The sequence below is a fragment of the Eretmochelys imbricata genome, chromosome 1 (genome assembly GCF_965152235.1).
Source record: "Eretmochelys imbricata isolate rEreImb1 chromosome 1, rEreImb1.hap1, whole genome shotgun sequence".
Lineage (NCBI taxonomy): Eukaryota > Metazoa > Chordata > Testudines > Cheloniidae > Eretmochelys > Eretmochelys imbricata.
In genome coordinates, this window is record NC_135572.1 from 111,238,924 (window position 1) to 111,255,961 (window position 17,038).

Consider the following 17,038-nt stretch of genomic DNA (forward strand, 5'->3'; position numbering starts at 1 on the left):
CTTTTTTGGCTAATTGGCCCATCAAGGAAATAATTATTTGTATTACAGTAGTGCTTGGAGGCTCTCAGTGTGTTATGTGTTATACAGAACAATATAGTACCCACCTCAAAGTGTTTACAATATAATCAAGGCAAGATGCAGAAAGTGGGTGGATTACACTATTGAAATGAATATGAGAGAGGAGATGAGGGCAATGGTAATGAGAACAGGCATTTACATAGGTCAAAAAGATAATAAACATCTGATGTCTCTACTGGCTATCTATCTAGTAGTTATCTGTTGGGAGATTCCCATAAGCATCGTGGAAGAACAAGTCTTGAGAAGGTATCTGAAGGAGAACAGGTTTCACATTCTAGTCTGCAGAGGGTATTCCTCACATAAAAGGAGGCACGGAGGAAGGTGTGAAGATTCTTGTGGGAGAAGTCGACAAACATGCCACAAAGATGGAATCAGCATGTGGAGAAATGTGATAAGATACAGAGCATGTAAATATTTAGGGACTTAAAAGGTAAATGCTAGAAGTAAAGCTGGTCAAAGCCTGTCAACATTTCAGAAAGAAAAAAATTTCAATACAAAATTGACAATTTCCTCCCTTTTTTCCAACCAGGTCTAATCTGAAGCTTGTATTTGGTGTGGGGGAGATGGTAGTGGAGGGACTCAAAGCTGTGTGTGTCATCAGACATGGTCAGAATGATGCTGGAGCAGGAGTTAGATGATACTCCATGGACACTACCCTCATTCTTCTCACTCAATCCTGTGATCAGTGACACAGAAAGACAGGGTTGGGGGGGCCACAAAGAGTTCAATTTTGGCCCTGCAAAGTTTAAGTTGATGGCAAGACATCCTGGAGGAGTTAGACGGGCTGAGATACAGGACTGGACAGAGGCAGACAAATTAGGGGTAGGGTGGTAGATTTGAGCCATCAGCCTAGAGTTGGTGGAAGCCATGTGAGCAGAGGAAGGTCACTTCAAGAAAGGGGTAGCTGGAGAAGAGGATTCAGTGTAGGCATTGGGCACAGCACCGAGTCCAATAAGGCTCTGATCCCGGGGGGAGGACTCTAGGTGCTACTGTAATATAAAAAAAATATTTTTATAATTTAAGCATGAGCTGACATAAAGTTATGATTTTATACAAAGAAAAAGGCTTACTCTGGAGTCGCTATCCAACAAACAGCGAGAGATGATTGTGTCCAAGAAAACTTCATGAGCAGCGATGATGTGATCTAAGTCCTGTGCTTGTTGGACCTTGTTCCAGAGCTCATCCCATGAACATTCAAGGACCTAGAAAACAAGGATTCAGGGCTAAGCTGTTCTATATTTGATAGATTATATAGTTACTCTTCTACTCTAAATAGAAGACACATAAGTCACCTTGGTTATTAAATGTGACTATCCTCCCTTTTTAACAGTAACAAATTAGATGGATAAAGTGTACCTCAAATGTAATGTAATACTGCATTTGATGAATGAAATGGACCATTTCTGATGCCAGCACGTGGCACTGATGCAGCACCCCAGAAAGCTCTGTAAAAAAACCCAGAGTTTATATATTAAAACAGAGGACACACACACCAGCCAGTGTATTAATATTGCTTTATCCAACATACTAAGTAAGCTATAGCAAGACAGTCATAGGTCTTCATCACTAGCTTTAATACTAGCTAGTAATACTTGAGTAAAGATCTTTCTCTAATGAATTTCTATGCAATATAAGACAAACAAGGAACCAGATGTCTAATCATATAGCATTTTATGGCTTTGCATTATGTAAAAGCCTTTTGCTTCTCAAATCCAAGAGACAGAAAGAAATGCATTATAACTGTACGCAATATTTAAATATGAAAATCTTACAACTCACTGTCTCGAACAAACACTTACTATCCTTCAGGGTTTTTGGTTTTTTTTTGTTTTTTTTTAAACACACAATTCTTCTGCATACTGTGCATGAAATATATGTGCTCTCTCAGATATTTTGAGGCAAAAGAGAAGAAGGATGGTCCAGTGATTAGTGCATTAGCCTGGAACTAAGGAGCCATGGGTTCAACTCTCTGCTTCACCACAAATTTCCTGCATGACCTTATTAGGTAAACCACTAAGTGTCTCACTGCCTCAGTTGTCCATCTGTAAAGCAGGGATAATAGCACCTCTTTACCATACCAGGTAGTTGTGAGAATAAAATACATAAAAGACTGTGAGATGCTCAGATACTACACTAATGGGATTATATAAGTAATGCAGATAGATTAAAGAAATAACATTTCATTAACTGCAAGGTAATCTTGCCACCCAAGAAAAATATGAAACTTTGAAATAGGTTAAGGACAAGTTAAGACTGTGGTGGTGGACTGTTGTTGTTTTGGTTTTTTAAAACACTTTGTGAGTTTATAAAACCATCAAAAGATTTGAGGGTCTACCAATGAGTACCACCTCTGGTTCTTCACTCAATTTCTTTGTTCATAAGCCATTCCTAGCACATTACATTACATTGATGCATGTGAGGAGTCAAATAAAAAATAAATCTCTAGTTTCATAATAAATGGATGGGTCTGCTACTTTGTTTTTTAATACATATTGTATCAATTTGCTACCCTCCCTGTGACCAAAGTATGTGGGAGCACAAAGAGACAGGACAAATAAAGGTATATTCAGTTTCTTTGTTTGTGTAACTTGTTTTAGGCTGAAAATAGGCATTATGCTGGGAGCCAGTGTCGAAGATCCAGCACAGACTGTGTGTGAAAACAGGCATGTCATTTACCTTCTCCAATCATGAGGTTCTCCATCTGTAAACTGGGGATACTGATATGTACCCATATCATAGGGAATAGGAGCCAAAAGGCATAGCTAAGTGTTAGTCACTCACTATGTTAGAGAAAATTATTAATTTCTTCCCTCTGCAGCTTTTTAAGGAAACACACTCCTTTCTCTTGGATGAGGATCTGGCTATAGAAGTTGATGCATTGTGAATCTCCCAGACTGGATTATAATACATTGTGTCTAAAGCTGAAGATGGACAACACAACAGCATATCTTCATACCGGGACTAAGTGTTGGGAAAATATATACTGCACTCTCCACTGGCTTTCAGTTTGCTTCTGGTGCCAGTTTAAGGTTTTACCCTCTTAATCTTTAAGGGCCACAATGGGTCAGGACCAGGCTACATTAAAGAATGACTCTCCACCCATTACCCTCCAAGACAGCTGCACTCTTCTGGGACAATGCATCTAACAAAGCCTAGACCAAAGTTTGAGAGAACTGAAAATAAGGCACTCTCAGTCAAGAGTACCCAACTATGGAACAACCTACCAAGCAAGTTAAGACTGTACCAAAGCCTATATTAGAGAGTATGTTACAAAACCGACCTCTTTGCCACATTCTACCTGCCATAAGTGAAGAAAAGGAATTACTTACACTTACAAAAATAAAATAATCCCAAAATCAAAAGACATGGTTAAGAAAGCTTTGGCAAAACAGGTAGAGACAAACAGCAGAACACACTAGGATGCCATTCAAGGCCGGATTAACCTTTTGTAGGCCCGGCACCAAACATAATTGTGGGCCCCCATGGGGACAATGGAGCATGGCGCAGGGGGGTTGGTCCCCAGAACAAGGGACCAGCCAGGGGCAATGGGGCACAGCATGGCAGGGGTGGCCCTGCTCCACCCAGCCCAGTGTGAGGGCACTATTTACAAACTGGCAGTTGCCAGATGCACAATAGCCCACCTGGCTCTGTGCTGCCAGCATGCCCCTTCCCCTCGGGGGTGGGCCCATGCCGTGCCACGCAGCCTCCCTGCCAAACACCAGAACACGCCCCCTTTCCCCCGATTCCCTATGGCCAGAGCCCCCACCAGATCCTGCCACAAATGCATAGCGCCCTGCACACCACCATAACTGCCCAGCACCTCACACAGAACCCCCACTCCCTAGTGCCCCAACACACAGATCTTCCCCGCTCCCTCACAGCCATGCACCCACCCCCAGGCCCTCCAGAGACCCACTCCCCTACCCCCCAGCCCCACTCACCAGTCCTGCTGGGATGTGACTGTGTCTGCTCGGCTGAGCCACCAGCGCAGCCAGGGCTGGTCCCGGGGTGGGGAATCGCTCCGGCCCCTTGCGAGTGGCGAGATCAGCCAGACCAGGGCCTGCCCCGTCCGGGCTCCCTCAGGACCCACTTGCCTGGAGGAGCCCAGTCAAGCCCCTCCCCCCCACTCCACTGTTCCTCCCCACAACTGACCGAGACTGGCCAGGCTTCTGCACCAGACCCAGGTGGCTCAGCTCCAGGTAGACAGGTGGTGGGAAGCAGAGACTGACCGGAGCCGGAGGTGCACTAGGGTCAGGCCAGGAGGCAGAGAGAAGCGGGCAGGTGGGACCAGGGGCTGGAGAGGAGCCCTCGGCCAGCCAGCGGGCAGGCCAACAGGAGCAAATGGTGGAGGGGGAGCCAGTGGGCTGGCAGGGTCTGAGGGCACAGTGAAAGCAGAGCAGGCCGGGGCCCCTTCTGAGCATGGGCCTGGCTCCATGGAGCCACTGATGCCATTTATGGACAGTGTTGCGTGACTCTATATTGCTGAGTAAAAATAACGAGGAGTACTTGTGGCACCTTAGAGACTAACAAATTTATTTGGGCATTTTATATTGCTGAGTGTAGCACTTAGACACCAGAAGTGATACTATTCTAGAAATACATAAAGGGCAGCCAACGGCAGAGGTCAGTCTAGAACTCTGGTATATTTTGCTCCCAGCCATGTGAACACTTTTTTAAGCTACACAGTTTCATTCCTTTAGGGCCTTCTGGGTCTTTTCCCAAATCTTCTGAGAATGGTTAAACTAGATCACTAAACACCAGCACTGTACAAGACAAAAAGAAGGTGGTCCTTGTCCTGAGGGACTTGCAACCCAAGAGAGACAAGAAAGTCAGGGAATCCTGGGAAGGCCAAAAGAAAAGGACTTGACAGACTCAACGTATTTGTTGGTTTAGATCAGGGTCGGCAACCTATGGCACACGTGCCAAAGACGGTGCACAAGCCCATTTTTAATGGCAGCTGCCAGCTCTCCTGCCTCTTCCCACAGTGTGCTGAGTTCCTGCCCCTCCTCCTCTTCATCCTTCCCTCCCTGCTGGCCCTTGCGAGGGAGGGGGTGGGGGAGGAGCGGAGTCAGCGTGCTCACTGCTCCCGACGACGGAGGCAGAAAAGAAGCAGGGGCAGGGCATATCCCCTCCAGCCCCCTGCTGTGAGCACCCCATAACCCCAGCCCTCTGCCCTGATCCCCCCTCGCACACACCCAGCCCTCTGCCCTGAGCCCTGCAGCCCCGCACACCCCCAAGGCCCCTGCCCTGAGCCTTGTACACCCCTCACACACACCCAGCCCTCTGCTTGACTCCTTTACCTCCCGCCCCAAGACCCCAACCCTGACTCTGGAACCCCCACACATACCCAGGCCCCCGTGCCCTGACACCTGCATCCCCCTCACATGCCCCCAGCCCTCTGCCCTGACTCTTGCACCCCCCCACATCCCCAGCCCCCCCCCACCCCATGCACCCCCCATATCCCCACCCCCAACCCAAGCACCAAACAGGAGCTCCTGCACCCCCCCCCCCACATTCCCACCTGCACCCCTCCCAGCAAATGGGAGCTGCCAACTACACCATCAACCAACTACACCATCCACCCTATAGCAACTTCATCTAGATCATATTTCCCTAATTTCTGTATGAGACTGGCAAGCCTTACTAAAAATTAAGGTCTCTCAAATCAAAAGCTTCCCTCCTTCCCCTCCACGAGGCCAGTAACCCTGTCAAAGAAGAAAATTAGGCTAGTCTGGCATAATTTGTTCTTGACAAATCCATGTTGGCTATTACTTATTACCCTATTTTCTTTAGGTGCTTACAAACTGATCGTTTAATAATTTGTTCCATATCTTGCTGGGTGTCATAAAGTCAGGCTGATTGGTCTAGAATTTCCAAGGTCCTCTTTGTTATCCATTTTCAAGATAGTTACTATATTTATCTTCTCCATTCCCCTCATGAGTTCTCAAAGATAATCGCTAACGGTTCCAAGATTGCTTCAGCTAGTTGCTTAAGCACTCCAACTTGAATTTCATCAGACCCTGCCAGCTTAATTACATCCAACCTATCTAAATATTCTTTAACCTGTTCTCTCTCTATTTTAACTTGTGTTCCTTCCTCCTTGTTGTTACTGTGAATTGTGTTAAGTATATGGTCAAAATTAACCTTTTTAAGTGAACACTAAAGCAAAATATGCATTGAATACCTCAGCCTTTTTGAAGTCACCTGTTATTAGCTCTCCTTCCCCACCAAACAGGAAGGGCCTATACATTCTCTCATCTCTCTCTTGCTCCTAGTATATGTATAAAGCCTTTTCTTATTGCTTTGGATCTCTTTTGTTCGGTGTAACTCATTTTTTGCCTTAGCCTTTCTGATTCTGTCCCTACATGCTTCTGTTATTCTTTGGTATTCAAGCTTAGCAAGTTGACCATGTTTCTACTTTTGTAGGATTCCTTTTGATTTTCAGGTCATTAAAGAACTCCTGATGGAGCCATATTGGCTTCTTTCTTCCTATCTTTCCCTCACATCAGGATAGTAGGCTACTGTGCCTTTAATATTGTCTCTGAGAAATTGCCAGATCTCCTGAACTCCTTTGTACCTTAGATTTTCTTCTTACAGGATCGTACCTACCAGCTCTCTGAGTTTGTTAAAGCCTGCTTTTTGAATTCCAGGGTGCTTATACTACTGCTCTCACTCTTTCCTTAGAATCATAAAATCTACCATTTCATGATCACTTTAACCTAAATTGCTTCCACCTTCATATTCGCAACCAATTCCTCCCTGTTAGTCAGAATCAAGTCTAAAATGGCTGCCCTTCGGTTACTTCCTTAACTTTCTGAAACAAGAAGTTGTCCCCAATACATTCCAAGAACTTTTTGGAGATTTTGTATTTTGCCATATTACTTTTCCAACAAATATCTGGGTAGTTCAAGTCCCACATAGGTACAAAGGTATGGGGACCTTTAACATTTCAACACTTTGTATAGGAAAGCTACATTATGTAAATTTTATAGGTTTCTATAATTAGTAATAATCTAATTCCCCTTTCTAAATCTTGTACAGTTGGACACCTGATAATAACGTAGCCTGCCTTTTCAGGTGTATGGTGTAGGTGTGTGTGTGTGGGGGGAATATTAAAAAACCTCTAAAAATAAAGTTAAATTAATTTTTTTCTAAAAGTTCTCTATTTGTATTTGGCTCTTCTATGACTATGTGATATAAATGCCAGTGAAGACTTTCTAAGTCCCTCATACCTTTGCCAGTAGTAAGTATGTGGCCAGCATACTGACAAAAAGCCCTACACCGCAGCATACATACTTCTCTCTCATAGTATTATATAGCTTTGTTTACACCCAACTTTTATTACATACAAAGAAGCACCTATCCATTGTTCTAGGCAATCCTTCATATATTTTAGAACAATTAAAAAACCCAGACTCTTCCAGTACTCTCACTTTGTCCAATAATTAATACATTTATAACCAAGCTGCTACAATATGTAACCCATCTTTGTGATCTCCCGGTGTCTCAAAGCCAGAATACACACAGCCTTGGATCAGATGGGATGTAGGAGGGGGAGAAGCAACTTGGAAAGCGGAATGGCCCTCAAGGAGAACACCCCACCAGATGTCTCCCTCACTTTTATATGAGTGGAGCTCCAACTCAGACACCTCCACTGCTCACAACAGTGACTGCAAGCCATGGGGAGAGAGGTGTTCGGTCACACAGGTATCAGTCCATTTAGGGCTAGATCAAAATCAATAACAAATTTTAGCCAATACCTAGTAGGTCGCCAGTATGGATCCAAAAAACACTGCTGTCGTGTGCTCCCAGAAAGATGTACACTATAAAAAGAGCACTAAAATTCAAAATCAGCTTCAAACTTCTGAATAGATTCAGGATCTAGCCACACAGAGCACAGTACAATGGTTTATTCTAGAAGTGACAAAGGTGTGACTAGTCCATTCATATCCGAAAAAAATGGCAGCTTCCTGGCTGTAAATAGATGAAATAAAGCTGTTCTGGCCACATCTGATATGTGCTCTTTTAACAGCTGGAAGTCCAACCAGACTTCTAGATTGTTCACCTGCCCCACAAATGAAAAGCTAAACCAACCAACCAGAGAGGGGCAAATTTGGATTCCTGCCAGCTAGCTGTCCCAAACATTATTTTCATTTTCTCTGGATCGAGTATTATTTTATATTTCTCTCTCTCTCTCTCACACACACACACAGCAGAAACACAATACTATGCCAAAGTAGCAATGAACTAAAATCAGACTTCTAAAGACTAACAAGTACCATCTTCTGTAAAATTAGACAAGAAAACTAGACTATATATTTGGCTCTGTAGATGGGAAACACACTCTGCTAAAACCCATTTGTAATTCTCTTCTGCCCTCTAAAGGCTGTTCCAAGATTTTCAACTTTGTAGTTTGGATGATTAAAAACAGGTGTATTACGTATATCTTTGGACTAGACATTATCAAAATAGCCACAAAAGGTTGATATTAATCTGAATAAGACAAAAGAGGTTTTTTTTGTTAATACTATAGATTTTTTACCTTACACATGCAGTGAAGCAGTCGTAGCTCAGAGTAAGGCTGTGGCCAGAACTCCATCTTTGGCATGAACTAGAATCCCCAAGTATTCCAGCACACAAAAATGTAAAACATAACCCAACAATTCCCCCCAAGCATAAATGAGTAAGTTTTCCACGTAATACTTAGTTTTGCTGTTAATTAACACAAACAAGGGCTTTAGTGTTACTTCCGGTTTTGCATGCTGTCAGGGTTCCCTCCCCACTCTGAACTCTAGGGTACAGATGTGGGGACCCGCATGAAAGACCCCCTAAGCTTATTTTTACCAGCTTGGGCTAAAAACTTTCCCAAGGCACAAATTTCGTCTTGTCCTTGAACAGTATGCTGCCACCACCAAGTGACTTAGACAAAGAACAGGGAAAGGACCACTTGGAGTTCCTATTTCCCCAAAATATCCCCCCAAGCCCTTACATCCCCTTTCCTGGGGAGGCTTGAAAATAAACAAGTTGAGCACAAATCAGCCTTGGATTTTTAAGACCCAAAAAACCCACTCAGATTCTTAAAAAAACAGAACTTTATTAGAAGAACAAAAAAAAGATAAGAGAACAACTCTGTAAGATCAGAACGGAAGATAATCTTACAGGCAGTCAGATTCAAAACATAGAAAATCCCTCTAGGCAAAACCTTAAATTACAAAAAGACACAAAACAGGAATACACATTTCTTCCAGCACAGCGAATTTCACAAGCCAAAACAAAGAAAACCTAATGCATTTTCTAGCTAGATTACTTACTAACTGTACAGGAGCTGGAGGGCTTGCATCGTTGATCTGTTCCCGGCAAAGGTATTGCACAGACAAAAGCCTTTCTCCCCCCTCCAGATTTGAAAATATCTTGATCCTTCATTGGTCATTTGGGTCAGGTGCCAGCCAGGTTACCCGAGTTTAACCCTTTACAGATAAAAGTACTTTGCCTCTGGTCAGGAGGGATTTTATAGCACTGTATGCAGAAAGATGGTTACCCTTCCCTTTATATTTATGACACATGTGCATAACCCACAGGTCAAATTAAGAGGGAATGTAAGCAGGTGTCAAGTTAGGCCTACTTAAACTGATGTAGCCATTGAAGTAAGATGTGTTGAAATTGGCAATGTAATTTACAAACCAAAGAACTGGAAGAAATCATGAGTTAAAGTAAGTGGCCATCTACTTTAATATAACCCTTCTTGCATCCTCTTGTTCGTTGCCTTGCTTGCTACACTCCTCTTCCAGCCCCTCAGCACATGCATTGCCACTAAATCAGACTTCACTTTACTGAAGGGACAGGAGGCGATATGTAAAATAGGATGCAAGGTAAAAAACTAGTAATGGAGCTACATCTGAAGTAAGTCTAAGGGGAGCTTCTGAGAGCCTAAGTTAGTGTAATGCACATATTTGTGGAGGGTGGGAGTTGGGGGGGAAGAACTGAAAGGTTTAAGATTCAACAGTTTCAGACTCTAAGACGCATATCTCAATTCATTACGCTGAGGCAGAGGAAGAAGAAAAAAGAGAAGGTTACTCACCTTGCAATAACTGAGATTTTTTGAGATGTGTGTCCCTGTGGGTGCTCCACTCCAGGTGACGGTGCGTCCTGGCGCCATTGATCGGAGATCTTTGGTAGCAGTGCGTAGTCGGGACACACACACCCAGCTGTTCTCGTGGCATCATTAGGGTCTATCTGCGCGTGCGCGTCCCGCAACCCCTCAGTTCCTTCTCTACCGTAGAGTCGTCTGATTCGTACTTCAAAGTAGAGGGGAGGAGAGTGGGTAGTGGAGCACCTCGAAAAACCTCAGTTACTGCAAGGTGAGTAACCTTCTATTCTTCTTCGAGTGCTGTCCCTGTGGGTGCTCCACTCCAGATGAATGTGAAGCAGTACCCACTATGGTTGCTGGGACTTTGGATTTGCGTCACTGATACCGGAAGACAGTACTGTATGGCCTACTATGGTGTCTGCTGTGGTGTCATAGAATCATAGAATATCAGGGTTGGAAGGGACCTCAGGAGGTCATCTAGTCCAACCCTCTGCTCAAAAGCAGGACCCATCCCCAATTAAATCATCCCAGCCAGGGCTTTGTCAAGCCTGACCTTAAAAACTTCTAAGGAAGGAGATTCCACCACCTCCCTAGGCAACGCATTCCAGTGTTTCACCACCCTCCTAGTGAAAAAGTTTTTCCTAATATCCAACCTAAACCTCCCACACTGCAACTTGAGACCATTACTCCTTGTCCTGTCCTCTTCTACCACTGAGAATAGTCTAGAACCATCCTCTCTGGAACTACCTCTCAGGTAGTTGAAAGCAGCTATCAAATCCCCCCTCATTCTTCTCTTCTGCAGACTAAACAATCCCAGTTCCCTCAGCCTCTCCTCATAACTCATGTGTTCCAGACCCCTAATCATTTTTGTTGCCCTTCGCTGGACTCTCTCCAATTTATCCACATCCTTCTTGTAGTGTGGGGCCCAAAACTGGACACAGTACTCCAGATGAGGCCCCACCAATGTCAAATAGAGGGGGACGATCACGTCCCTCGATCTGCTCGCTATGCCCCTACTTATATATCCCAAAATGCCATTGGCCTTCTTGGCAACAAGGGCACACTGCTGACTCATATCCAGCTTCTCGTCCACTGTCACCCCTAGGTCCTTTTCCGCAGAACTGCTGCCTAGCCATTCGGTCCCTAGTCTGTAGCTGTGCAGTGGGTTCTTCCGTCCTAAGTGCAGGACCCTGCACTTATCCTTATTGAACCTCATCAGATTTCTTTTGGCCCAATCCTCCAATTTGTCTAGGTCCCTCTGTATCCTATCCCTGCCCTCCAGCGTATCTACCACTCCTCCCAGTTTAGTATCATCCGCAAATTTGCTGAGAGTGCAATCCACACCATCCTCCAGATCATTTATGAAGATATTGAACAAAACTGGCCCCAGGACTGACCCCTAGGGCACTCCACTTGACACCGGCTGCCAACTAGACATGGAGCCATTGATCACTACCCGTTGAGCCCGACAATCTAGCCAACTTTCTACCCACCTTATAGTGCATTCATCCAGCCCATATTTCCTTAACTTGCTGACAAGAATACTGTGGGAGACTGTGTCAAAAGCTTTGCTAAAGTCAAGATACAATACATCCACTGCTTTCCCTTCATCCACAGAACCAGTAATCTCAACATAGAAGGCGATTAGATTAGTCAGGCATGACTTTCCCTTGGTGAATCCATGCTGACTGTTCCTGATCACTTTCCTCTCATGTAAGTGCTTCAGGATTGATTCTTTGGAGGACATGCTCCATGATTTTTCCAGGGACTGAAGTGAGGCTTACTGGCCTGTAGTTCCCAGGATCCTCCTCCTTCCCTTTTTTAAAGATTGGCACTACATTACCCTTTTTCCAGTCATCCGGGACTTCCGCTGTTCGCCACGAGTTTTCAAAGATAATGGCCAATGGCTCTGCAATCACATCCACCAACTCCTTTAGCACTCTCCGATGCAGCGCATCCGGCCCCATGGACTTGTGCTCGTCCAGCTTTTCTAAATAGTTCCGAACCACTTCTTTCTCCACAGAGGGCTGGTCACCTCCTCCCCATGCTGTGCTGCCCAGTGCAGTTGTCTGGGAGCTGACCTTGTTCGTGAAGACAGAGGCAAAAAAAGCATTGAGTACATTAGCTTTTTCCACATCCTCCATCACTAGGTTGCCTCCCTCATTCATTAAGGGGCCCACACTTTCCTTGGCTTTCTTCTTGTTGCCAACATACCTGAAGTCCTGTGTGATAGCGTCATGTTTGGCAAACGTGTGGTCTGATGCCCATGTGGCCGCCTTGCATATGTCAGTAACAGTTAAGTTTTACAGGAATGCAACGGATATTGACATCGCTCTAGTAAAGTGTGTTCTGATGCCCTCGTGGGGTTGAGCATTCTGGGTCTGGTAGCAGGACCTAACACATTCAGATATCCACTTGGAGAGTCATTGCTTGGAAATAGCAGCACTCTTCGATTGCTCAGTAGTGGACACAAATAGTCTAGGGGGATTTACGGAATGCCTTAGTTCTGTCTAGATAAAAGGCAATTACACGTCTGACATCAAGAGTATGTAATGCCGCTTCTTGTGGGTTCTTATGAGGTTTGGGGTAGGATGCAGGTAAGTGTATTGGCTGATCGAGGTAGAAGGTAGAGGCTGCCTTGGGAAGGAATTTGGGGTAGGGTCACAACGTAATCTTGTCTTCAAAGAAAATCGTGTAGGGAGGGAAGGCCGTTAGTGTGCTTATTTCCACGACCCTTCTCACCAATGTTAGGGTGACCAAGAAAGCTACTTTCATGGACATGTGTAGTATGGAGGAGGTAGCCAGTTGTTCAAAGGGAGGTTTCATAAGACCCCGGAGAACTAGGTTCAGATTCCAGGTAGCTGAATCTCAGGGTAAAGGTTTTGAAGGCCCGTGAGCAAGCATTTTATGGTGGGGTGGGTGAAAACTGAAAACCCATCCAGCATGTCATGGAAGGTATTAACTGCCGCAAGGTGTACTCTGATAGAGCTGAGCGATAGTCTATCTTTTTTCAGTTGAAAGAGGTAGTCCAAGGTATCAGGGAAAAGCATGGTCTGGGTGGCAAGTTTCTGTGGGAGCACCATATGGAGAACTGTTTCCATTTTTGCAGGTAAGTCTTACGAGTGGATACTCGTCTACTGTGGAGGATGATGTGTTGGACCTGCTCCGAACAAGCTAGTTCGTGTGTTTGGAACCATGAAGGAACGACGCCATCAGATGGAGCTTCTGCAGTTGTGGATGGAGAATCTGACCATTGCCCTGGGAAAGCAGATCCAGACTCTTGGGAAGAGTTCTTGGAGGGCGGATGGACATGTGCAGCAGGTAAGGATACTATGTCTGTCTGGGCCAGACTGGGGCAATAAGTATGACCCTGCCTTGTTCTCTTTGATCTTGCATAGGACTCTGTATCAGTGGGACTGGCAGAAAAGCGTACATAAGTGTTTTGTTCCACGGAATGAGGAACGCGTCTCCGAGGGACGCGGTCCCAAGTCCTGCTTTGGAGTGGAATAGATTGCATTTGTGCTTTTGTGTTGTGGCAAAACAGGTCTACGGACGGGGTGTCTCAGTAGGAGAAGAGCTGTCGTAGTAGCGTGGGATGCAATTCCCATTTGTGTTCTTGTGAGAAGTACCTGCTGAGTGTGTTGGTGGTAGTGTTCTGACACCCAGGCAGGTAGGAAGCAGTAATCTCTATGTGACATTGTATGCACCAATTCCATAGTTGGATGGCTTCTGTGATAGGGAGTGCGATAGCGCCCCCCCATCTGTTGATGTAGAACTTACATACTATATTGTCTGTCAAGAGCTGAACAGATTTGTTCCTTATGATTGGGAGAAAGTGGAGGCAGGCATATCTGACTGCTCTGAGCTCTAGAAGATTTATGTGCAGACGTGTTTCTGATACGAACCATCAGCCTTGTGTTGTGAGAGCTCCTAGGTGCACTCCCCAGCATATCAGAGAAACGTCTGTCATGATCATGAGCACAGGGAATTTTGATAGAAGGGGACGCCCGTGCACGTGTTTCCCGTTTTTGTCCACCATTGTAGGGAGGCGAATACCTTTGCTGGAGGAGTTAGCATCATGCGGTGGCTGTGCCTGCTGGGTTTGTATATGGAGCTGAGCCAACCCTGAAGGCATCTCATATGTAGTCTGGCATATTTGACCATGAAGGTGGTGGTTGCCATGTGACCAAGAAGCTGCAGGCATGTTCGTGCCTCTATTCTGCGGCAAATGGACAAGGAGTGTATAATGGCAAGGAATCTGGTGTGTGGGAGTGAGGCTCTGGTCAAAAATTGAGTACAGATGAACCCCGATGAACTCGACTTGCTGTTGGTATCATGGTGGACTTTTGGAATTTTATTTGCAGGCCTAGACTGTGGAAGAGGGAGATGGTAAAACGAGTGGCCTCTAATGTCTCATCGTACGAACGGCCTTTGATAAGGCAGTCGTCCAGGTAGGGGAAAAGTATAATTCCAGGTCTGCATAGGTGGGCCACCACTACTGCAAGAGTCTTGGAGAACGCTCTCAGTGCTGTGGAGAGTCCGAACGGTAGCACTCTCTATTGGAAGGGGTCATGCCCTACTGCGAATCGCAGAAAGCATCTGTGTGCTAGGTGAATAGATATATGAAAATAGGCATCCTGTAAGTCGAGGGCTGTGAACCAATCCCTTTGTTCCAGCGCATGTATTATTGTGCCTAATGTGACCATCTTGAATGTCGAATTTGTTCAGTCTGCATAAGTCTAGTATAGATTGCCATCCTCCGGCTTTCTTCTGGGTCAGAAAATAGTGAGAGTAAAACCCTTTTCCCCGACGTTGCACTGATACAGGTTCCACTGCACCTACCTGTAGAAGATGAGTCACCTCTGCTTGAAGTAGGTGCTCGTGAGAGGGGTCCCTGAAGAGGGACGGGGAAGAGGGAAAGGTGGGTGGGCATGAAATGAAAGGGATGGAGTAGTCCAATTGTACTATTTCCAGGACCAGCGGTCCTGTGTGACCTGTTGCCAGACATGGTGGAAAAACTGGAGGCGGTGGCCAAATGGGCAAGTAAGCAGTGGTGCCAAGGGATGGTCACGTAGACCCCTGACCAAGGCTTCAAAATTGTTTGTTTCCCGATGTGTGGGATGTAGTCGGTTGTGCATGGTTTTGTCTGCGCCGGGGAGGTCTGTTGTGGTTCCTCCCACTATCATACGGTCTCGATTGGGGCCGGTGATATTGTTGTGCATGTGGCCTCTGATAAGGCTGATACCATTGCCTCCTGGGGAAGGAGGGGTATATCCTCAGCTTGCGCAGAATTGCCCTAGAGAGTCTTTCATGGTGTGAATGAGTTCATTTTTTTTTGGAAAAAAAAGTTTATCCTCATCAAAGGGAAGCTCCTCCACTTAGGTCTGCAGATCTTTAGGGATGCCAGATGCAGACAGCCAGGAAGATCAGCGCATCACTACCACGGTGGCAGTAGTGCGGGCTGCTGTGTCCATGTCCAGGGATGCTTGTAGCGCCATCCTAGACACCAATTGACCTTCGATGAGGACTGATTTAAAATCCGCTCTTCTGTTCTCTGGGATATGGGAGGTAAAGTCAAATAACTTCTTGTACTTGTCATAGTCGTAGCTTGCGAGGAGGGCGGAATAATTTGCAATTCTGAATTGCAGAGTGGAGGAGGTGTAAACCTTGTGGCCCAGGCAGTCAAGTTGTTTGAGGTCCTTATCTTGCAGAGTGGGCCGGTATTGTGGCTACTTTGTTCTGTGGGTCGCTGCATCCACCACAAGAGAGTTGTGCTGTGGGTGGGAAAATAAGAAATCTACGTCCTTAGCCGCTACATCATATTTCCATTCAGCCCTTTTACATATTGGTGGGATGGAGGCAGGGGTCTGCCATATAGCGTAAGTGGGTTCCAGGAGGGCCTCGTTTATGGATAGAGTGCAATCTTTGATGGAGCAGAGGGTTGGAGGATTTTCAGGAGTCTGTGTTGCGTCACCTGCACTTCCTCTAATGGAATGTCCTGGCTGATTGTCATCCCTTAAAAAGTTCCTGGAACTGCTTAAAATTGTCCACGTTCTGTGGTGGTGGTGGCATGAGAGCTTCATCTGCCGCTGACGGAGAGTTATGAGCAGATGATTCAGGGAAAGGTTCGTAACCCACATCTTCAAGGGGGGGCTCAGGAGCTCTGGATGTAGATGGAACTGGAGATAGAGGTGCAGAGCGGGTCTGCGGTCTGGTGGTCCGCAAGAAAGATTGCCGTCATGGGTAGACGAAGGGACCACTGAGGCCAGGGAATAGGATATGAAAAGTGGGGCCTCGCCCATCGTAGGTCAAAGTAGGGAAATTGGTGGGGAAAACTCTGCCTGCTGCGGCATGTCATTCTCACTGTCAGTGAGGGTGGCCAGGCCAGGTGGCGAGAGCGGCTGGTCAAAGAGCGAGCGCTCAGTGCCTAGGAGAGGGGAGTCAGGCTCTGGGGCCACGGAGATGTCAGCATGATTTAAGAATGGTTGCTGATCCTTGAGCTGCGATGCCACGGGTCTCAGAGCATGAGCAGATGTCCGCAACAATTTTTGCTTAGCCTCGGTGGGTGCCATCGGCCACCTATAGGTGCCCTGCGAGGATGGTGTGTCTGCAGCAGGGGTCATTGTCAGGCTTGGTGCCAATGTTCTTAGTCAGCACCGGGATGGACAGCGCTGCTGGTACTGGGTCCATCTGTGGTGCCGGCAGGGCTGGTGCCGAGGAAAGCTGCCGGGGAGGGGGGGGGGTGCTCGAGTCCTGGTTTCTGCACCTCATGTGAGCCATGCCTACGGTGCTGGGGCGTTCAGCTGTGCCGGTTTTTGGCGTGGTCAGCACTGGGGGAAAAGTGATTTCACCAGAGACCTTTTTTGTTTCTGT

At 46.0% G+C, this 17,038-nt stretch overlaps 1 protein-coding gene across 2 annotated transcripts in view; it reads right to left on the bottom strand.

Moving 5' to 3' along the window:
• The window catches only part of TUBGCP3 (tubulin gamma complex component 3), a 121,134-nt gene that overhangs the window by 6,488 nt on the left and 97,608 nt on the right, over positions 1-17,038 (bottom strand). For both annotated transcript variants that reach the window (XM_077813614.1, XM_077813607.1), the window contains exons 18-19: positions 1,435-1,523; positions 1,149-1,280 (exon numbers count right to left, since the gene is read on the bottom strand). In XM_077813614.1, coding sequence (XP_077669740.1) covers positions 1,149-1,280; positions 1,435-1,523 — 221 coding nt within the window. The remainder of the gene's footprint in view (positions 1-1,148; positions 1,281-1,434; positions 1,524-17,038) is intronic.